This window comes from Melanerpes formicivorus, unplaced genomic scaffold, assembly GCF_026170545.1.
Source record: "Melanerpes formicivorus ecotype bairdi unplaced genomic scaffold, bMelFor1.0.p_v2 SCAF_22, whole genome shotgun sequence".
NCBI lineage: Eukaryota > Metazoa > Chordata > Aves > Piciformes > Picidae > Melanerpes > Melanerpes formicivorus.
The window spans coordinates 3,814,445-3,833,357 of NW_027142374.1; the positions used below are offsets into that span (position 1 = coordinate 3,814,445).

The 18,913-nt window shown below is 63.0% G+C and overlaps 1 protein-coding gene across 1 annotated transcript in view; it reads left to right on the forward strand.

Annotated features, from left to right (window-relative positions):
- The first annotated feature begins 1,639 nt into the window (after nt 1–1,639).
- NHSL2 (NHS like 2) overlaps nt 1,640–18,913 on the forward strand; it is a 33,217-nt gene continuing 15,943 nt past the window's right edge. The window contains exon 1 of the mRNA XM_068152256.1: nt 1,640–1,901. Coding sequence (XP_068008357.1) covers nt 1,640–1,901 — 262 coding nt within the window. The remainder of the gene's footprint in view (nt 1,902–18,913) is intronic.

An 18,913-nucleotide genomic window follows, 5' to 3' on the forward strand; every position in this document is an offset into this window, starting at 1 on the left:
AATGATCCCTGAGCAGGGCCTGACCAGGACAATCAGGCTGCCTTCACCTTCCTCACCTCTAAGTGGGATGTCAACCTTGCCTCCGTTTCCCCACCTGCCACACACAGGTCTGGCAGTAGAGATGTCTCACCAAATGCTGTGTGGTGTCATGAGTGGTACCCAGAAGGTGGCCTGTCGTGGGGGTGGTGGGGATACCCTCATCTGCCTGGGGCTAAACCAGTTCAGCCTCGTGACTTCAACAAGGATGCAGTAAATTTGCCCTCTCCAGCTTGACCCCTCATGCTGGGAGAGCCCAGGTGACAGCCCAGGTCCATGCAGGACACAGCCAACCCTCCCCTCTCCACCTCTCTGACAGCTGCTCTGCTCATCCTCAAACATCTGGGATGACCACCCTATGCCCTGCTCAACCTGGCATAGCCTCACCCCCCAGCTCTGTGTAGAGGGGGTGTGAGGAATAGGTTGGTGCCTCTTCAGTCCTCCCTATGGGCTCTGAGGGCTCCCCTGTCTCTCCTGCCCTGGCTCTGGACTCCAGACCCAGGGTACACCCCCATGGCCACAGGAAATTGCCACCAACACACATTTTTTTCTTGCAGAGGAGGAAAGAACAGATCAAAGCAGAAGATGTTAAATTTAGCCTGGCTGGGGAAGGGTAAGAGGCTGGTGGGGATCCTGCCCTCACCCCTGCCCTCATGCTGCTCTTGCCCAGGATATCAAGTTCCTGTGCTCAACTGGGGCCTCGTTGGGATCAGCCTGGCCAAAGGACTGGGAAGCCCTCTCATTGCCCTGTACCTGGCACTCTGACCCTTGCCAGGCTCATTCCTTGGGCTAAGGACACACAGCAGGGCCATGTACCCACAGCAGTGCAGCCCCAGGGGCACACACAGACTCACTGTCACCCTAAAGGCTTAGGGAGCTGGGGACATGAGGGAAGAGGGTGCCCATCTGGCAGCCACACACCTCTGCTGGACACTGCTGCAGCTGTGCCCAACTGGACGGGCACCAGGAGGGAACAGCTGGGTGCCCGTGCTCTCCCGAGTGAACACCGGGAATGCAGAGCTGGCACCGGCAGCTGTCCGTGCTCTCACGAGTGGGCACCGGGAATGCAGAGCTGGCACCGGGGGATAACCGTGCTCTCACGAATGGGCACTGGGAGTACAAAGCTGGCAGCGGGGGATGCCAGTGCCTTCTCGACGGGAGTCCCGACGGGGGCCATCCCGGGATGTTCCCGTGGCTGCTCCCCGCGCACCGCGCCGGGTCCGGTCTGTCCCTCCCGGCTGCCGAGACACGGCCCCAGGACCTGCCGCCGGCCCGAGCACCCCCGAGCGGGGCCGCTCCTCCCTCCCATTCCTCCTCCTCCTCCTCCCACCGGCCGGCCCCGAACCCCGGCGCCGCGGCCACACCAGAGCCCGAGCCGCCGCGGGGCTGGCCGGGCGGAACCGAGCCGGGCCGACCCCGAGCCCAGCCCAGCCGAGCCGGGCCTGAACGAGCCGAGTCCAGCCGAACCGAACCGAGCCGTGCCGAGCCAAGCCCAGCCGAGCCAAGCCCAGCCGAACTCAGACGAGCCGTGCCAAGCCCAGCCAAGGCCAGTGGAGCCGTGCCGAGCCCAGCCGGACCCAGCTGAGCGGTGCTGACCCGACCCATGCCGTTCTACAAGCGGAGCGTGGAGGCGCGGCGGGGCTCGGCGGTGCCCTTGGCCGAGCTGCGGGACGTCTGCAGCCGGGCGGCTCTCACCCTTCTCCGACAGCTCGCCGACCTCTGCGGACACTCGCTCGCCCTCCTGGGAGACATCGAGTGTCACGTCGTGGCCCTGGGCCGCCGCACCGGGCGGCTACACCGCCGGACCGCCCGGCTCCAGGCCCTGCTGCGGGGCCGACCGCTGCGTGGGGCCGTAGCCGGGACAGGTAAGGGGAGTCCGGACCGGGCCCGGGGTGAGTCGGGCTGCACCCTCTCCGAGGGTCCCGGCTCAGGGAGGTCCCTGCCTCTGGTCCCTCGCCGAGGTCCTGCCTGTGTGCCTCATAGCCCCTAGCTGGGATGGGTCACCCACGGTGGGCTAAGGTTTCTGCTTGGGAGTCCGGCATGGCCAGGAAACAGGCAGTATTGCCACTGGGTGGTGAGAATGGGTGGTGATGCCACTGGGATGCCCAGGGAGTGGGTGGTGACGCCACCACACCTGAGGAACAGGTGGTATGTCACCACGATGCCCAGAGAACGGGCAGCAATGTCACTGGGATGCCCAGGGAACAGGTGGTGATGCCACCATGATGCCCTGTTGGTCACAGGAGCCATGGCAGCATGTACTGGCTGTTGCATCGGGGTGACCCAGGGACAGCTCAGCGGCCGCTGGTGCCCTGTCCCGCCCGTCCTCTCTGGCACACAGCCATACTTCCCAGCCTGCCAGCCAAGCACAGGGCTCACGCTGCCTCCCCACTTACCAGGGCTGTTCCATTCCAGGCTCCCCGGGGATGCCAAGCTGGCTCCTCGGCTCCGCTCCGTGGGTGCTTCACCCTGTGCCGGGGCGGGGACCGAGGTGGCCCTCCCTCCCCTCGCCGGTCGCTGCAGGGCAGCGCGGAGCAGCTTCCCCCGGGTTTGTGTGGCTGGGGCCAGCAGCAGCAGCCGCCTGGGCATTGCGCTGCTCGGCTCTCTCCTGGTAGCCAGCGCAGTTTGTTTTTGCCAGGATGATTCCAGCATTTCGGTTTGGCGCAGGGTCCTGTGCCGGGTCAGCAGCGGGCAGCCTGTTCCGGAGGAGGTCATAACAAGCTGGCCTGGGAATTGTTTGTGGGCAGTTTGTGTGAAGGCCTGGCGGGGCAGGAGGGGGTGCTGGTGGTGCACGCATTCTCCAGCAGCGTTTCCCAGGCCCTGGCAAAGCGCTGCGTCCTGTGCTGGCTGCACAGCCCCTGCCAGCGCTGTCCCGGCTGCAGGAGCCGTGGGAAAGCCCTGCCGGGGCCTCGCAGACGGATTCCCGGAGCCGGGCGTTCAGCCTCTGTCTCCAGACCCCTGCACTGCGCATGCTGCTCCTGTAAATCAAGGTAGAGAGAGGCTGCTGCTGTCCCCTGCATCGACCAGTGGACGGTAGAAGGGACAAGGAGGTGCCAGCGTCGCTCAGGCACACAGCACCGGTGGCAGTGCCAAGCCATTCAGTGTCATTCGGCACCGTACGTGCTGGACCTGTGTCTCCCGCAGGAGGAGCTGGCTGTCACAGTGACCAGATGGTCCCTGGCCGGCAGCCTGGCAATGCTCTCGGTGGCCGTGATGGCTGTGGGAGGCAAGGGGATAGCATGGGGATGGCAGAGACGACAGGTGAGGGGCACAGGGAGGGTGGGGAAGGTGGGAAGGCACAGTGATAGCAGCATGGGGAAGGAGGAGATGGCAGGGATGATGTCAGTGTGGGGAAGGAGGAGATGGCAGGGATGGTGGCAGTGTGGGGAAGGAGGAGATGGCAGGGATGGTGGCAGTGTGGGGAAGGAAGGGATGGCAGGGATGATGGCAGCTTGGGGAAGGAGGAGATGGCAGGGATGATGGCAGTGTGGGGAAGGAGGAGATGGCAAGGATGATGGTAGTGTGGGGAAGGAGGAGATGGCAGGGATGGTGGTAGTGTGGGGAAGGAAGGGATGGCGGCACTGTGGGGAAGGAAGGGATGGCAGGGATGATGGCAGTGTGGGGAAGGAGGAGATGGCAGGGAGGATGGCAGTGTGGGAAAGGAGGGGGTGGCAGGGAGGATGGCTTGGTGGGGAGGCAGCTGCCACTGCAGACAGGTGGGGCTGGCAGCCCCTGGGTTGTGTTTTGTACTGCAGGTCAGTGCCATGCTTCAGCTTGTCCTGGAGCAACATCTCATCTGGCTGCAAATGATGTGTGACATGCAGTGGGCAAATCGTCCTCACCCCCTCCTCAGAGCTCCGTGGATGTGCATGCATGCAGATGTTGGGGGTGGCTCTGAGCTGGCAGGAGTTCAGAGACGTGGGGCTTGGCACCAAGCTGCAGGGTCTCAGGGGTGAGGAGCAATGCCCCACTCAGAGGCTGGGGGGTTTCCTCTTCATTTACATGTCTTGAAGAGGATCCCATGGCAAAAATCACTTTGCTGCTTTTAAACTGGAATTAAACCCCAATGCCTTGTCCCTGCGAGATGCAGAAGAAAGTCACCCAGGGCCAGGCATGCTCTGGGTGCTGTGTCACAGCTGACCTGAGCAGCTTGTAGGAACAGGGATGGATCAGACCTGGAGTGAGCAGGTGCCCTCCTGGAGCCAGCACCAGCCCTGCTCACTGCAATCTCTGCTGGGCCAGGCTAGTCCCTTCCTTGCTGGCACCTCACAATGGGATTTTCATTAGGGAGGGTCCCCATGCTGCTTCAGCTCACAGGTTTTGGTCAGGAGCCAGTGCCTGGCTTTGGTTGAGCAGGATGCAAAGCCGTGTGTGTCCTTTCTGGTGAGGGAAGCCCCACAGCTGGGGAGCTCAGGTCACTGCCGTGCAGCAGGACGTGTCCATCCCTCTGTCTGGAGGCTGCTGGGAGCTTCCTTGTTTTCCTCATCAGGAGGAGGAGATCCTGGTGCTGAGCCATCTGAACTAGACTGTGCTTCTCTTCTGCCAAGAAAGGTTGGACCAGATGATCCTTGAGGTTTGTTCCAACCTGGGGTCCTGTGATTCCATGATGGAGACCACAACCGATTCTGTGATTCTGTGATTGATTCCATGATTCCACAACTGATTCTCTGGCTAGCAGTGTGGCTGCAGCCAGAGGACCATCACAGCAAGGGGCCAGGAGTGGTTGTGTGGCTGATCCCAGCATGAGAGCAGAGCCAGGGCTGGCAGATTCCTCTGCTCTTATTCATTGGCTGTTGTGTGACAGCGGGGATCTGGACACATCCTGGGGCATGGAGACAAAGGGACCTGGGGTGGCACTGAACCCCTCTCTCCTGCCAGTGCTTGAGGTCCTCTTGCAGCCCAGGAAAGCCCCCAGTGTTCCCTGACTGTCAGGCTGAGCCAGGGCATAGCTCCTCGGGCACTGGCTGGGTGGCAGGAGCCAGCGCTCCCAGCTCATCCTGGTCCCACTGGGACCCAGCAGCTCTGGAAACAAATCCCAGCAAGGAAAAGGAGGATGGGGCCTGGCGCCGGGAGCTATTTCAGCTCATCCCCAAAGAGCCGTGGGGGCTGGAGCTCTGGAAGGAACCCTGAGCTCTGCTGGCAGGAGGAACTGTTGGCTGCTCTCATGATCAGCAGGCTCTGACCTTCAGCCTTGTCTCTGGAACAGGCCGTGGAATGGCATCAGCCAGCCCTCAGCTGTGTCCCTGTGGTCCTCACCCAGCTCTCTCCTCATGGCTGGGAAGGGGCTGGCACAGATATTTCCCCAGGATCCTGTCACTGGTTTCAAAGAAAGAACAAAGCCCTTGCTGGCCTGCTCAAGTGTCCTGCCAGGCTGGAGTGGCTGGGCTGACCCTCAGCTCCAGGCTAAAACCACCTCTCCCAGTCATGACTCCCCTAGCAGTGCACACATGGGAGCCTTCTGCATCCCATGGCTCCATCCTGGGGGCCCTTCTCCTTCTGGCCCTGCAGCCACCCTCACCAGCTGCTCTCCATGGGGTCAGGGTCCTTCAGGTGAGGGCAGAGGTGCCAGGAGCCAGAGCCATGGGGAAGGGGATGCCCCAAACCCAGGGGAGGAGAAGGGAGGGAGATGTGCCTTTGGTCCCTGTCTGGCTGGAAGGGATGCTTGCCACGGAGCAACTTGGCCATCAGGACAGGCTGTGGCCAGCATGGGGTGAAGACTGCTTGCCCCCATGGCAACGCTGAAGCAGTTTGTGGAGGTGCCCACCCTGCAAACCCAGCAACGTGGTGGGTTGTCAGGCTGAGCAGCCCCCCAGGAACCTCCCAGATCTCTGAGGTTCTTTCTCGGCTGCTTTCTCCTGCCAGCAGTGACCTCAGCGTGGGAGGGGAGGCCGAGCTCCCCGAAAGCCCCGGGAAGCAGGCGGGAAGCGGGAAGCCAACCAAGGCTGGCTGGCTCCAGGGCCAGAGGAGGGGGAGCGGCAGCCGCACCCTCGCTCTTAACGGGATCCGTCTGCGAGAGCGCCGGTGGGTGGCGGCGATGCGCTTTGGCGGCTGGCCGGCGGCGGTGGCGGTGGCGGCCAAGAGCTGCTCTCGAAGACACCGTCCCCACCTTGCAGCAGCGTCCCTGTGCCGCTGAAGCTGCTGCAAACGAGCATCAGCCCCGGCTGGGCTTTTGCCACCCTGCATGACGGCAGTGCCCGCTGGCACACCCTGCCCACGCGGTTCCTGGGGTGCCTGGCCCTGCTCGGGGGGACATGATGGGGTCAGCTTAGAAGCCGATGTTGAGGGTGGGATCTCCAGTTTGTTGTCACAACCCCTCCCTCCTTGCTGGGGTTTTGCTAGGGTTGGGATTCCTGCTGAGATGGACCCAAATCCTGCTTCTGCTTGGAAGGGTTTCCATCCTTGGGTCACCTTTGGGAGAGTTTTGTGTGAGAGCTGAGGCTGTGGCCTTTCCTTGGGAGCTGGGCTGTGGCCCTTGGGACAGCAGGTCCTTCAAGGCAGCAGATCTCTTGGTGCAGCAGGTATCTGGGGACAGCAGGTCCTCAGACTCCCATCACCCAGCGAGAAGTGCACAGAGCCCTAGGAGAAGGTGGCCACCAAGGGCTCCTGTGCCAGCCTTGTGCACGCTGGGAACCTGCTGCTTCACTCCTGATGGGCAGTGAGGGGACACTGGGACCCACCAGAGACCTCTCCCAACTACTCAGAGTCCAGCAGTCCCTTATCACATTGTGCTCCCTGGGTAGTCAGTGCCCAGCACCCCACAGCCATTGACATGGGCCTGGGCAGCACACTAGGGGCACAAAGCCTGAACTGAGTGAGAGCTGGCACGGTGCTGAATGGACAGAGTGCACTGGTGGGGAGAATCAGCTCTTCTGCTGCTCCCCATGCCAGCAGCTCTGCCACCTTCCTCCTGCACTCATGTCTGGCAGTGAAGACAGCTGCCCAGGAAGATGCCACTGGCAGGGGAGCAGGCTGGTGCTGTGGGTGCTGGCAGTGGTGTGCATGAGGCTCTGGGTGAGTACCCAGTGGCACGGTGGGATGGTGGATCTCAGCATGGCAGCCTGGCATGGTGCCATGGCTGGCAGGTGGGCACAGCTCTGGGAGCCTCAGTGGAGGCAGTGGGGAGAGGCTGAGTATGGTGGGCTGCCGCGATTAAGAGACAGGACTCAGCCTGATGCAGGCCTGGTGTCCACTTTGTTATGCAAAATCCTTCTTCATAAAAGCCAACACAAGACAGAAGCAGTTTACAACTGGAACCAGGGACTCTCTTATCTCAATCTGCTCTATGTGAAGTCATACACTCTCAGGTCATAATAACCATTCGTAATCAGGTGTCTGCCCTCCTCCAACTACACTGCTGCACCGTGTTCCCACAGCTGACAAGCCATCAAGGCCAACACTGTCTCCTCTTATCAGTCCAGCAGTGCTTGGAGCTCGGCTCTCCAAGATTTAACCCTTCAGTGGGCCGTGCAGGGAGCAGGAGCAGGTCGTTAGGTCCTTGAGTAAATGAGGGCAGCGCAGAGCAGCCCGGGGAAGGAGCTGATTCCCAGCAACAGCTGGCGGTGGAAATTTGCCATCTCCAGCCTGGGCCCCGCCTCAGTGTCCCCATGGCCAAGGAGGAGGGTGGGGACAGCAGGACACCCCACGCCCCTGGCACAGGGCCCACACCTTCCTCACATGTGTGCTCTGTGCTGGAGCAGGGCCAGCCACAGGGTCTGAGAGTTGGAATACCCCTGCTGGGAGACCAGGCTGAGAGAGTTGGGGTTGTCCAGCCTGAAGAAGAGAAGGCTTCAGGGAGACCTTCTAGTGGCCTTTCAGGACTTCAAGGGGCTGATCAGAAAGCTGGGGACAGACTTGAGCAGGGTCTGTTGTGACAAGACAAGGAGTGATGGTTTGAACTCAAAGAGGGAGGTTCAGACAGGAGAGAGGGGAAAAGTGTTTGACACTGAGGGTGGTGAGAGCCTGGATCAGGCTGCCCAGAGAGATGGGAGATGTCCCATCCCCAGCACCACTGCAGGTCAGGTTGTTTGTGGCTCTGAGCAACCTGCTGTAGTTGCAGATGTCCCTGCTGGCTGCAGGGGGTTGGGCTGGATGAACCAATCTGGGATCCCATGGCAGTGTCTGAGGGTGCCCACATAGGCCTGTTGCAGACAAGGGGCTCCTAGGCATATGGTGGGTGCTGGTATCTGTGCCACCAGTGCCCCACACTGGCTGCCCTGAGGACCCTCAGCTGGTCCATGGCTTCCGTGGTCTGAAATCCCAAAGGCAAGGGTTTCCTGCTCATCTCCCTGGGCAGGGCTTGCCCATCGCCACCCCAGGGATTCCCACATGGCCAGGCAGAGGGAGCAGGTCTCCCTGTGCAGATCCAGGTCCTGGTGCACCCTGGGCTGGTGCTGGGGAGGCTTCTCAGGGTGTTTCCCCTCACACAGCTGCAGCTGGCAGCCAGCAGCCTCCTAGGTGGTCTCAGCTGTCTCCGGCAGTGTGTGGGCTGCTGGGGCCACCCATGAGGGGCTGCCTGCATGGGACCAAGCCAGGTGCCCTGTCAAGGGTCTGAATGGCTGTCTCCCCCAAGGCCTTGGGGTGCCACCAGCCTCTGGGGGGCTGAGTGGCTGCTCCTCAGCAAGCCTGGGGCTGATGGCTTTGGGAAACGGCTATTGGGAGGTGGGGATCAGAACATCTGGGTTGTAAGAGACCTTTCAGATCATGAAGTTCAACAATGAACCCAGCACTGCCAGGTCACCACCAAACCATGTCCCTCAGCACCACTTCTCCATGGCTTTGAAAGCCCTCGAGGGATAGAAACTACACTACTGCCCTGGGCAGCCTGAGCCAGGCTGGACAAGTCTTATGAGGAAGAAATTGCTTCTTGTGTCCAACCTAAACCTCCCCTGGGACAGCTGGAGGCCATTGCCTCTTGTCCTGTTACTTGTTCCTTGGGAGAAGGGACTCACAGACACACCCTGGTTCAAACCACCTTTTGGGGAGCTGTAGAGAGCCAGGTGGTCTCCCCTCAGCCTCTTTTTCTCCATGCTGAACAACCCCAGTTCCCTCAGCTGCTCCTCACCAGGCCTGCTCTCCAGACCCTTCAGCAGCTTTGCTGCCCTTCTCTGGACTCACTGCAGCTCATCCCTTTAAATCTCCTTCTTTGGTGATGCTCCAGCTCATTCCATTGCCAGGAGAGAAACCTGCTGGCTGTGGGCAGCAGTGGGATGAGGCCACAAGCTGAGCTGATCAGTGGGTACCCAACAGGGCTCAGGTAGAGGGATGTCTGAGCGTCTCTGAAGCAGCTGGGATGTTGCTGCTTCAAGAGGTTGATGGGTTGTGTTCATCTGGGGAGCTTGGTGGAGGGTTAGGGTCAGAGATGATGGTGTCTGGCTGCAGGAAGTCGAGTGGTGGTGGTGGGACAGAGCTGCCTTCGCTCCCTAAGGACCTCCAGACCCTCCTGCACCATCAGGGCTGGGGGTGGCAGCTGCACCTCGTGCCACACACAGCCCCACAGACAGGCTGTTGGTGGGAGCACATCAGCTCTTTGACGCAGGGCTGCCACATGTCTCGGCTGTGGCGGGCTTGCCACGGGGCACCTTCACCCTCTGCTGCCTCACAGGCAGCTGGGCAGCATCCTGGGCACGGCAGATCCGCTCGTGCCTCGTGAGCATGCTCAGCCTTCCCAAACGTGCCCAGCTCGCTGCCCAAGCGACAGGGCTGCGTGCCCAGGAATTGTTTGGCAGAGCTGGCAGACGGGCAGGAGCTGCCAGAGCATCTCCTGAAGTGGCAGGAAAAGGCTGGCAGGGATTTTCTGCTGCAGCAAGCAGAGCGGGCACCGAGCGGGGCCAGCACACGCATGAGCTGGCAGCGGGTGCCTGGGGACAAGAGCTGGCTGTGGTGACATCTGCCTGCTGGCCCCAGGGCTCTGCACACCCCATAGCAGGCGTGGTGGGAGGTAGGGACAGGGTGGCAGGAGGCAGGGGCAGGGGGGCAGGACACCTCAGCTGCCCCACACGTCACCCTGCCACCTCGGGGGCCTCTGTGGGCTGGAGCAGGCAGGCAGGGGTGGTCTGGGCTGAGCTGCCCATCTCTGCCTCGATGATGGTCTCCTAAAGCCCCTCCTCCCCCGTGCCCATGCCTGAGCCTGGTGCTCTTGCTGCCGGTGGGGGAGTGCTGTGGGGCTCTCCCCACAGATGGGCATGGAAGGCTGCTCCAGCCTGGAGTCCAGAGCAATGCCCTTCGCTCTGCTGCCCAACCCCTGGCTGTAGCGGGAGAGGGGAGGCTGGTACTGCCCGTGGCACGGACCCAGCAGCAAGGGTGGTGGGGTGGCATCTCCTCTGCGGGGGGCACACCCTTCATGATGGCTCGCAGCCGTGCCCTGCGGGCGGGCTGGCAGAACGCTGCTCTCTGTGGCTCGCAGCGGGCCCGTCCGTGTAGCTGCGACTTTAAGAAGGGCCTGGGCTGGGTGGGAGAAGCGTTTCCATCCAGCCCTTCTCCAGCAAACCTGGAGCCAGTTAGCGGCAGCCAGCAGCGGAGTTGGCGCCGCGGCCGTTTCCCTGCTGCCTCCCGCCAGCGCGCCCCATGGGTGCCCGTGGGGGCTTGGAGAGGCTGCTGGGCACGGGGCAGCCTCCGGTCCCGGCCAGGGCAGGAAGAGGAGGAGGCAGAGCTGGGTATGTAGAAGTTTTATCCTTCTCGCCCCCGCTGGACTGCCAGCCCTGCTCTGGGGCAGGGGCTGGGAGCTTGATGGGTGCATGGCATGGGGCGAGCAGCTGTCTCCAAAGGGGGTGGGTGCTGGCTGTGGGCATCCCCAGGGTGCCCACACAGCCAGGGCTGGCTGAGCCACGATCTCAGCTCCTCCTGTGCTGGGCGATGGGGGTGGTGGGATGGGGCTGGCTGGGCACCTCGTCGCATGCCATCTGAGTGCTTATCGATGGTGGCAGCAGGTAGAGCCCGACGGGGGCATGCAGTGCCCTCTGTTCCCTGGGCAGTGCCCATGCCCAGTTCTAGGGCTGGCTGTGTCCCTTCTCTTCCCACCGCTCAGGCTGGGACAGGAGGCAGCCCCAGGGAGCCCAGCAGGGTGGGCAGAGGTGCTGGGGGACCTGATGGCCGTGTAGAGGGTGATGCCAGTGCCACGCCTGGCACCCCATGTCTCACCTGGGGGGCTCTTTAATGACACAGACTGGTGATGGTATCACACCACCTGTTGGCACAGGCGTTTTGGGGTGCAGTCAGCTTTCTTGAGCCAGGGGAAGCTCTTGGGCAGCTGGGGGTGCAGATTGTTGGGGTGACTGTGGACAGGATCCCCATGTCCCCTCGGGCTCAATCTCTGTATGGGCATCAGAGGCCTCACAGATTGTCCTGTGCTGGTGGCATGATGGCCATCAGAGGACCCCATGCTGATCCCACCCTCTGTTTTCCCTCCCCTGAGGAGCTGGGGGAAAGGGGGGGAGGGCGGGCAGAACAACCCTCTTGAGCCTGGGAAAGAACCTGGCTGTGGCACAGCCATAAGCCAGCTGGACACCATGATGCTGGGCACCGTGATGCCGAGCTCTGGGACTTGGGCACACTGATGCAGCCCCTTGCAGGGCTTACTCCCCCGGTATGCCCACCCCAAAGCTGCGGGGACACGGCTGCTTGGCGGGTGCCAGGCTGCTGGTCCCTGCAGCCGTGGGCACACCCGGAGCACGGGGGGCACTGCGGGCGATACCCTATCCTGAAGAGCACGGGTCACCCCGCTGGCACTCCCGGCACACGGGGCAAGGAAATTTGCTGCTGCGCTGAAGGAATCCGAGGAATGCAGAACCCGGAGGGGACGCGAGGTGGCATGGCAGCTCCAGCCCAGCTTTGGCAGCACTAGCCCAGCCCTGCAGGGGCTGCTGGCAGCTCGGGGGGGCAGGAGGTCACTCTCGGTGGGGCATCAGAGGGGCTGCCAGACACAGAGTTTGAGAGTCTTTCAGCTCATCTGGGACCATGTTCATGGTTGTACCCCATCTGGCTCCCCCTCACTGGGATGTGGGACTTCCTGGTCATGACAAGAGACCCCCTGGCTGGGACGTGGGACCCCCGGGAGGGATGGGGTGCTGCTGGCTCTGAGCAGTGCCTGTGTGGGGCTGACAGCCCTGGCCCCACTCTCCAGCCTTGGCCCAGCCCGGGCCGTTGTTCTCCAGTGAGCTCATCAGCCTCACTGTGCTGTGGAACGTGGTCTCTTGGCCAGAAAGTAACCAGCTGGTCCCTGCAGCGAGTGCTTGTGGTGCTCTGAAGGAGCTGCTGCCTTCTCTGCTCCTCTGGGAAGGGGGAGCTGAGCTGCCCTGCATGCTTTCAACCAGTCAGAGCTACCAGCATGGGCTTCTCCCCAGCTCTATGCTCACAGTGGATGGCCAGGACATCTTGGGGTGCTCCTGGCCACTTGTGTGCTCCTGTCTTCCCAGGCTTCATCAGTGTGGACCCTGCTGCTCAGGGTGAGGAGCCTGGGGTGATGAGTAGCTCACTGAGCTCCCCGAGACAAGGTGTGGAAAGAACCATGGTGTTGAATTGTGGACCCCACAACCCATAGCAGGGATGATGGCAGAGGTGCCACTGTGCCTGGTTGAAAAGGACCTGAGGGTGTAGGTCAACAGCAGCTGAAGATGAGTTAGAGGGTGCCCAAGTGGCCAGGAAGGCCACCAGCATCTGGGCTTGGACAGGCAGTTGTGTGGCCAGCAGGATTGTCCCCCTGTACTCAGCAGTGGTGAGACCACACTTCGAATCCTGGGTTCAGTTTTGGGCCCCTCACTCCAAGGATGTTGAAGGGTTGGAGATGGTCCAGAGGAGGGCAGCAAAGCTGGGGAAGGGTCTGGAGAACAGGGCTGGTGAGGAGCAGCTGAGGGACCTGGGGTTGTTCAGCCTGGAGAAAAGGAGGCTGAGGGGAGACCTTCTGGCTCTCTACAGCTCCCTGAAAGGAAGCTGGAGCCAGGGGGGGTTGGTCTCTTCTGCCAAGGAACAAGTGACAGAACAAGAGGAAATGGCCTCAAGTTGCCCCAGGGGAGGTTTAGATTGGACATGAAGAACAACTTCTTCCTTTTCAGGGTAGTCCAGGCCTGGCCCAGGCTTCCCAGGGCAGTGGTGGAGTCCCCATCCTTGGGGGCGTTTCAAAGCCGTGGAGATGTGGTGCTGAGGGATGTGGTTTGGTGGTGCCCTGGCAGTGCTGGGGTAACAGCTGGACTCCATGGTCTGAAAGGTCTCTTACAACCCACATGCTCTGTGGTTGCATGGCTCTGTGACACCACGTGCCTTGGCTTGGCGGGGGGCGCCTCGGAGGCAGCATTGTCTCAGTGGTGTTCCTGCAGAACCCCCCAGGCTCGCCTCCATCCCTCATCTTCCCCCAGAACATGTGGAGCCCCAGGGCGAGGTGGGCGCACGCCCACGCTGCCCACAGCCCGGGCACAGCCTGTCCCCACGAGCCCAGCCGCTGCTGCAGCCCTGCCCAGCACGGGGGCACAGCACGGGGGCACGGCACGGAGCCGGGGGCGCCAGCACGGTGCCCCCGCAGCGCTGCGGCTGTCACACCCACCCACTGCCACATCAGTCACACACCCGCTCCGAGTACTGATCCAATTTGTGGCTGTTTCCATAACAACCTCCCGGCGCTTTCTGGGCCTTTCTGTGGCTGCCTGGATCTGCTCCGGCCTGGCAGGGCTGGCTCAGGCCAGGCTGAGTGCTGCTGGGCACAGCTGGCACGGGGGGCAGGGGGCTGCTCCCTTGCTCCAGCCCAGGGCATGCTGAGCACAGTTTCTCCCATCCTGGGAGTGGTTCCTTCCCCATCAGGGGGTTATGGGGCTGGGGTAGAAGGACCCCAAGGGCAGTGGTTGACCCAAGTGTGTGGCCTTCTCTTGGGGGTCCCCCTAGGGCTACTCAGCTTTGTGTGGATGTGGCACTGCCCATGATGCACAGTGCCAGGGATGGGGTCTGGAGGTGCTGGCAGCCAGAGACCCCTCCTGTTTGTCCTGCCAGACACCTCAGCACCCCCAGGCCTGGCTCCTGCAGTGTCTCGTGGCTGTCACACAGGCTTCCCATGGGATGCCAGCCCCAAGAGCTCACCCCCCACCTCCTGTCTCCCAGCTGCTCCCTGCCTCCACCCATCCCCTGCCCACCCTCCTACCCCACAGGGCCCACCCAGGACCCCCCCCCAGCACCCATTTCCAACCTCAGAATGCTGCTTAGTCTTGGTGGCCCACAGCCCCATCACCCTGTGGGGGGTGCTCAGCCCCAGGACCCCGCATCCATCCCTGCGCCACTGCGGCTGCCCAGTCCTGGTGCCTCCCACCCCATCACTCACGCCCAGTCCCAGTGTCCCTCTCATGCACCTCCAACCCCAGTGCTCCCCACCCAGCCCCATCACCCTGGAACTTCCCGGTCTCAATGGCTCCCTCCATCCACCCACCCACAGCCCCAGGACCTCCAACCCAGTCCCGGCCCCATCACCCCACGAGGGCCGCCCAATTTCAGTGCTCCCACATTCACCTTCAGCCCCAGAGCCCCCCACCCAGCCCCATTGCCCTGGGGGGCTGCCCCGTCCCAACGCCCCCACCCCCACACCCCCGGTCACGGTGCCCCCCGATCCGATCCCCGTGCCCCGTCATCCATCCCCATTCCCGGCATCCCCCCATTCATTCCCGGTTCCCCCCATCCAGTCCCAGTGCCCCTACATCCACCTCCATTCCCAGTACCCTCCATCCACCCCCGGCCCCAGGGATTGCCCAGCCCCTCACCGCCCCCAACCCGGTTCCCTCCCCGCCGCCGCCATTGGGCTCGGGCTCGTTGGCTCCGGCGCGGCGGGCGGGCGGCTCCGAGGGGGCGGTCGGGGGCCGGTGCGGCGGGGCGGGGGCCGCCCGGTGCGGTGCGATGCGATGCGGCCCGGCTGGGCTCGGCCCGGCCCGGCCCGGCGGCTCCTCCTCCTCCCGGCTCGGCGCGGCGGGCCCGGTGGCGGGGCCGGGATGGAGCCGGCGGGGAGCGGCCCGGGGGCGGCGGCGCGGTGACCACCGGGGCCGGGCGAGCGGCGGAGGATGGGCAACGCGCAGCGGAAGGGGCCGCGCAGCCAGCGGCGGGGCAGGATGCGCTCAGCAACAGGTACCGGGCACCGGCACGGGGCGGGACGGGACCGGACCCGCTCCCGGCGCTTCCCCCGCGCCGCCCCCGCCGAGGCTCTGCCGCGGTTCCCCTCCTCCCCATCCCCCGGGCTACCCGGCCCCGTTGTTGGGTCGCTTGGAGGACACTGGAAGAGGTCACCTCCGGCAGGGGCTTGGCGGGGACGGGCGGGAATGGGGCTGGCGATGGGGGCTGGTGCGATCCTCTGGTGCGTGGGATGGCTGCTTACCCCCACCTGGGCTGCGGGGGGGCAGCCCCGACCGTGGGGAACCACCCCTGGGCTGTGGGGAGCTAGCTGCAAGCTGTGGGGGACCAGATTCTGCTATAGGGAACCAGCTCTAGCCAGTAGGGAGCCAGCCTCAAAGTGTGGGCAGGCAGCTCTGAGCACTGGGGAGCCAGCAGCAACCATGGGGAGCCAGTCCTTGGCTGTGGGGAGCCAGCTTCAACCGTGAAGAACCAGGCTCAAAGTGTGGAGAGGCAGCTCCAGCCATGGGGAGTCATCTCCAGGTAGTGGGGAGCCAGTCCCAAGGTGTGGAGATCGAGCTCCAGCCATGGGGAGCCAGTCCTGGGCTGTGGGGAGCCAGCTCCAGTCATGGGGAGCCAGTCCTGGGCTGTGGGGAGCCAGCTCCAACCATGGGGAACCATCCCTGGGCAATCCTGGCACTGGCTGGCCTGCAGCAGGTCCTGCCCTGGCAGAGACCCATGTGTTTGCAGACCCCAAGCTCCCTTCTCCCACTTGGGGGGAGAGTGGTGGGCGTCTGAGGGCCCTTGTACCATGAACGGCCCAGGGCAGGCAGGGAGCCCTGCAGACCTGTGGGGCATTTGTGGGCAGCAGGACAGACAGAGGGCTCGCTCTGAGCTGGGAGTGGGCAGCCCAGGGCAGGTGCCCTCTGCAAAGACCAGGTGGAACAAGCAGGACCTGTCTGGTCACTCCTTTGTCCCCTGGCTCACCTGGGCAGTTCAGCAACCCTTTTCCAGACACCCAGGGCTCCGGCTCTGCTCCCAGACCCAGGAGTTGCCAGCCCTGGGAGAGACCTCAGGAAAAGCACTTGGAAGCTGCAAGAAAATGGGGAGTGATTGTCAGAGCCCAAGTGACTGTCAGAGCTCGGCAGTGAGCGGGCAGAGGGGGTGGGAGTGCAGCCTGTCGCTGTGAATAGTGCTGCCTCCGCCACAGCGACCGCTGTGATGGGGCAGAGGAGCTTCGGGGTGCTCAGGGACTGGGGAGGACATGGGTCTTGGTGGATCCATAAGGATGGGTTCCCTCTCTCTGGGGCTGTTCAGGGCTGGCCAGGATGGATGGGGCCTTGAGCAACCTGGTATAATGGAAGGTGTCCCTGCCCATGGCAGGGGGGTTGGAACTAGATGGTCTTGAAGGTCCCTTTCAACCCAAATCAGTCTGTGATGTGCAGGATGGTGTGCTGGTCAGTACCCAGCACATCACCCTTGGCTCCTGTCTCGTGGGGTATGGGAGGTGGCAGTGTCTGTACTCTGAGGCAGCCATGGGATGTTGGCCTGCTCCTGCCTGCCTTTTCCACCCCTGCAGCTGTGTCTGGTGCAGCTCAGAGAGGGACAGGAGCTCATCATTATTCTGCATCGCCAAAGGGAGCTGCAGGTCACCTCCCTAGCACTGCTGGTTCAGCTCTGGCTTCTGGTTCCTCTCTGTTCTGGGGCACTGGAGATCTCCAGCAGATCTTCTGCTAGTGCCTGGCCTTCCCCAGGGAGACACAGTGCTGCACCTAGCAGCTGGGATTGGGCAGGAGCAGGGTCTGGCGCTAGACAGCCCAAAGCTCATCTTGGGCACGAAGCTGGGGCAAGCATTTGGGTGCTCCGAGGCTGTTTGGCCTTGGAGCTGCTGGGACCTCAGAGGCTTGGGCATTCCTGAGCAGCCCCACGCAGGCGTTCTTGTGGAGAGGCTCTGGCAGGTCCAGGCTGGAGCTTATCTGCGAGGGGAGGGAGCTGAAACTTGATAAGCAGCAGCCCTGCGGTGGGGCTGGGAGAGGAGAGCGGGGACCTGCAGTACCAGCTCCCTGCTCATCTCAGCCAGGATCATTCTTCCCCAGGCACATGGAGGCACATGGAGGAGGGGTCTTTGTGTGACATCTCTGATGGGTAAACTCCAGCCTTCCATGGGTCCTCACGGCTTGAAAGGCTGTGTGATTCTGGGGGGAGGTGAAACTTTGCTCTGCCCACTCAGCCAGCAGCAGCTTTGGTGGTCCTCTGAGGCTCATGGGTGTTTGGAGCCCCCCCACATTCTGTGTGTCAGAATTGCTGAGCAGGCTGCTCCCAAGCCCAGGATGGGACCTTGTGAGTGTGGTGGCTTCCCAGAGGGTCTTGCTGGAGAAGGCAGCATGCTCACAGGCTGCTGGAACCGATGCAAAGAGCTCTCAATGTGTGTGCCTCATGTGTGTCTCATCTGTGCCCAATGCTCTGGTGGGGCTGGGAGGCAGGTCCTCAGTTACTGTGTCAGGGCTGTAAGCACAGGATGGGGTCCCAGAAGCAGCAAACAGGCAAGGTGTCCTTGTCCCTGCCCCTGTCCTTTGGGACAGGTCTACTTGTCCCCCAGTCTGTGGGCCCCACCTGCAAGTGCTGCCTGGGCAGATGAGCTCTGCTGGTGTCTGCCAGCTTTTCCCACCCCACTGTGTTGGTCTGTGGTGGTGCTGGGTGCCTGGCACGGGGGTGGGTGGTACCAGCCCTGGCGAGGCACGTGCTCCCAGAGCCTCTTCCCAAAGGAAGCCAGGACTCCAGGCTGTGTTCCCATCTCTGCTGCCAGCTCCCAGGAGCCTGCATCCTCTGAGAGAAGCAGCTCAGCTCTACAGAGCCCCGGGGCACTGGGAAAGTGGTCCCTGAGGAGCTGCTGCTGGTGGCTTTTGGAAGGCGCCAAAGCAAGAGCCTCTGGGGGCTTTTGCAGCTTCCAGGGCAGGGTCAGGTGAGTCCCCAAAGAGCCCTTCGGCTGCTTTTAACCAGTAAGTGCTGGGGGGCTGAGGGAAGGGTGACTTGGTCCAGCCGGGAGCAGCGTCAGGCTCTGGGGTACTGGCTTCCCGGTGAGGACACCGCCAGCTGGGACACTCGGGGACAGCAACACCTTGCTGGCAGAGACAAGCCACCACCTGCTGGAGTCCCCCTGTATAACCTGGGGCGTTCGGGTGGTGCCGGTCGCTGCTCCAGCCATGGCTGGGGGACGTTTTAGTCCCATGGCAGCTGGGGGCAGCCCAGCCTGCCCTTGCCTCCAGGACCCCTTTCCCTTTTGGGGCGCTGCAGGAGGGGTGTCCAGTGGGAGGGACGAGCCCCCTTGGACCCATCGCCTTTGCAGGACCCTGGGTGAATACCTGCAGGGTGGGCGGGCAGAGGTTGGGCCATGCAGATTATGTCCCCTCCGCCACGTCCCCTCCAGCACGCCGGGCCGGTGGCGGGGAAGGAAGAGGGGCCGTGGCCGGACAATGGGCTGTGGCGCTGGCTCCAGCAGCCAGTTCCTGATCGCTTCCTCTTCCCGCGGGCTGGAGCTGGGAGCTCTCTGCTCTCCGCCTGGTCTGGAAGCAAACAGCGAGCTCCTGCCCCTGCGCCTGTCGCCATGGCCAAGGTGGAGTGGCTGCTGGCACCCTGGCAGCGGGGAGGTAAGGTGGGCAGTGGGCAACGTGGGCAGGGATTGGCAGCGGGCAGCAAGGGTGGTGAGGGCTGCAGGTACTGCTCACTCTGCAGGGCAAGCCCTCGGGTTGGGGTGAGCTGCGGCGACAGGCTCTCATCTCTGTAGGCTGTGCAAGAGCTGCAGGGTTGG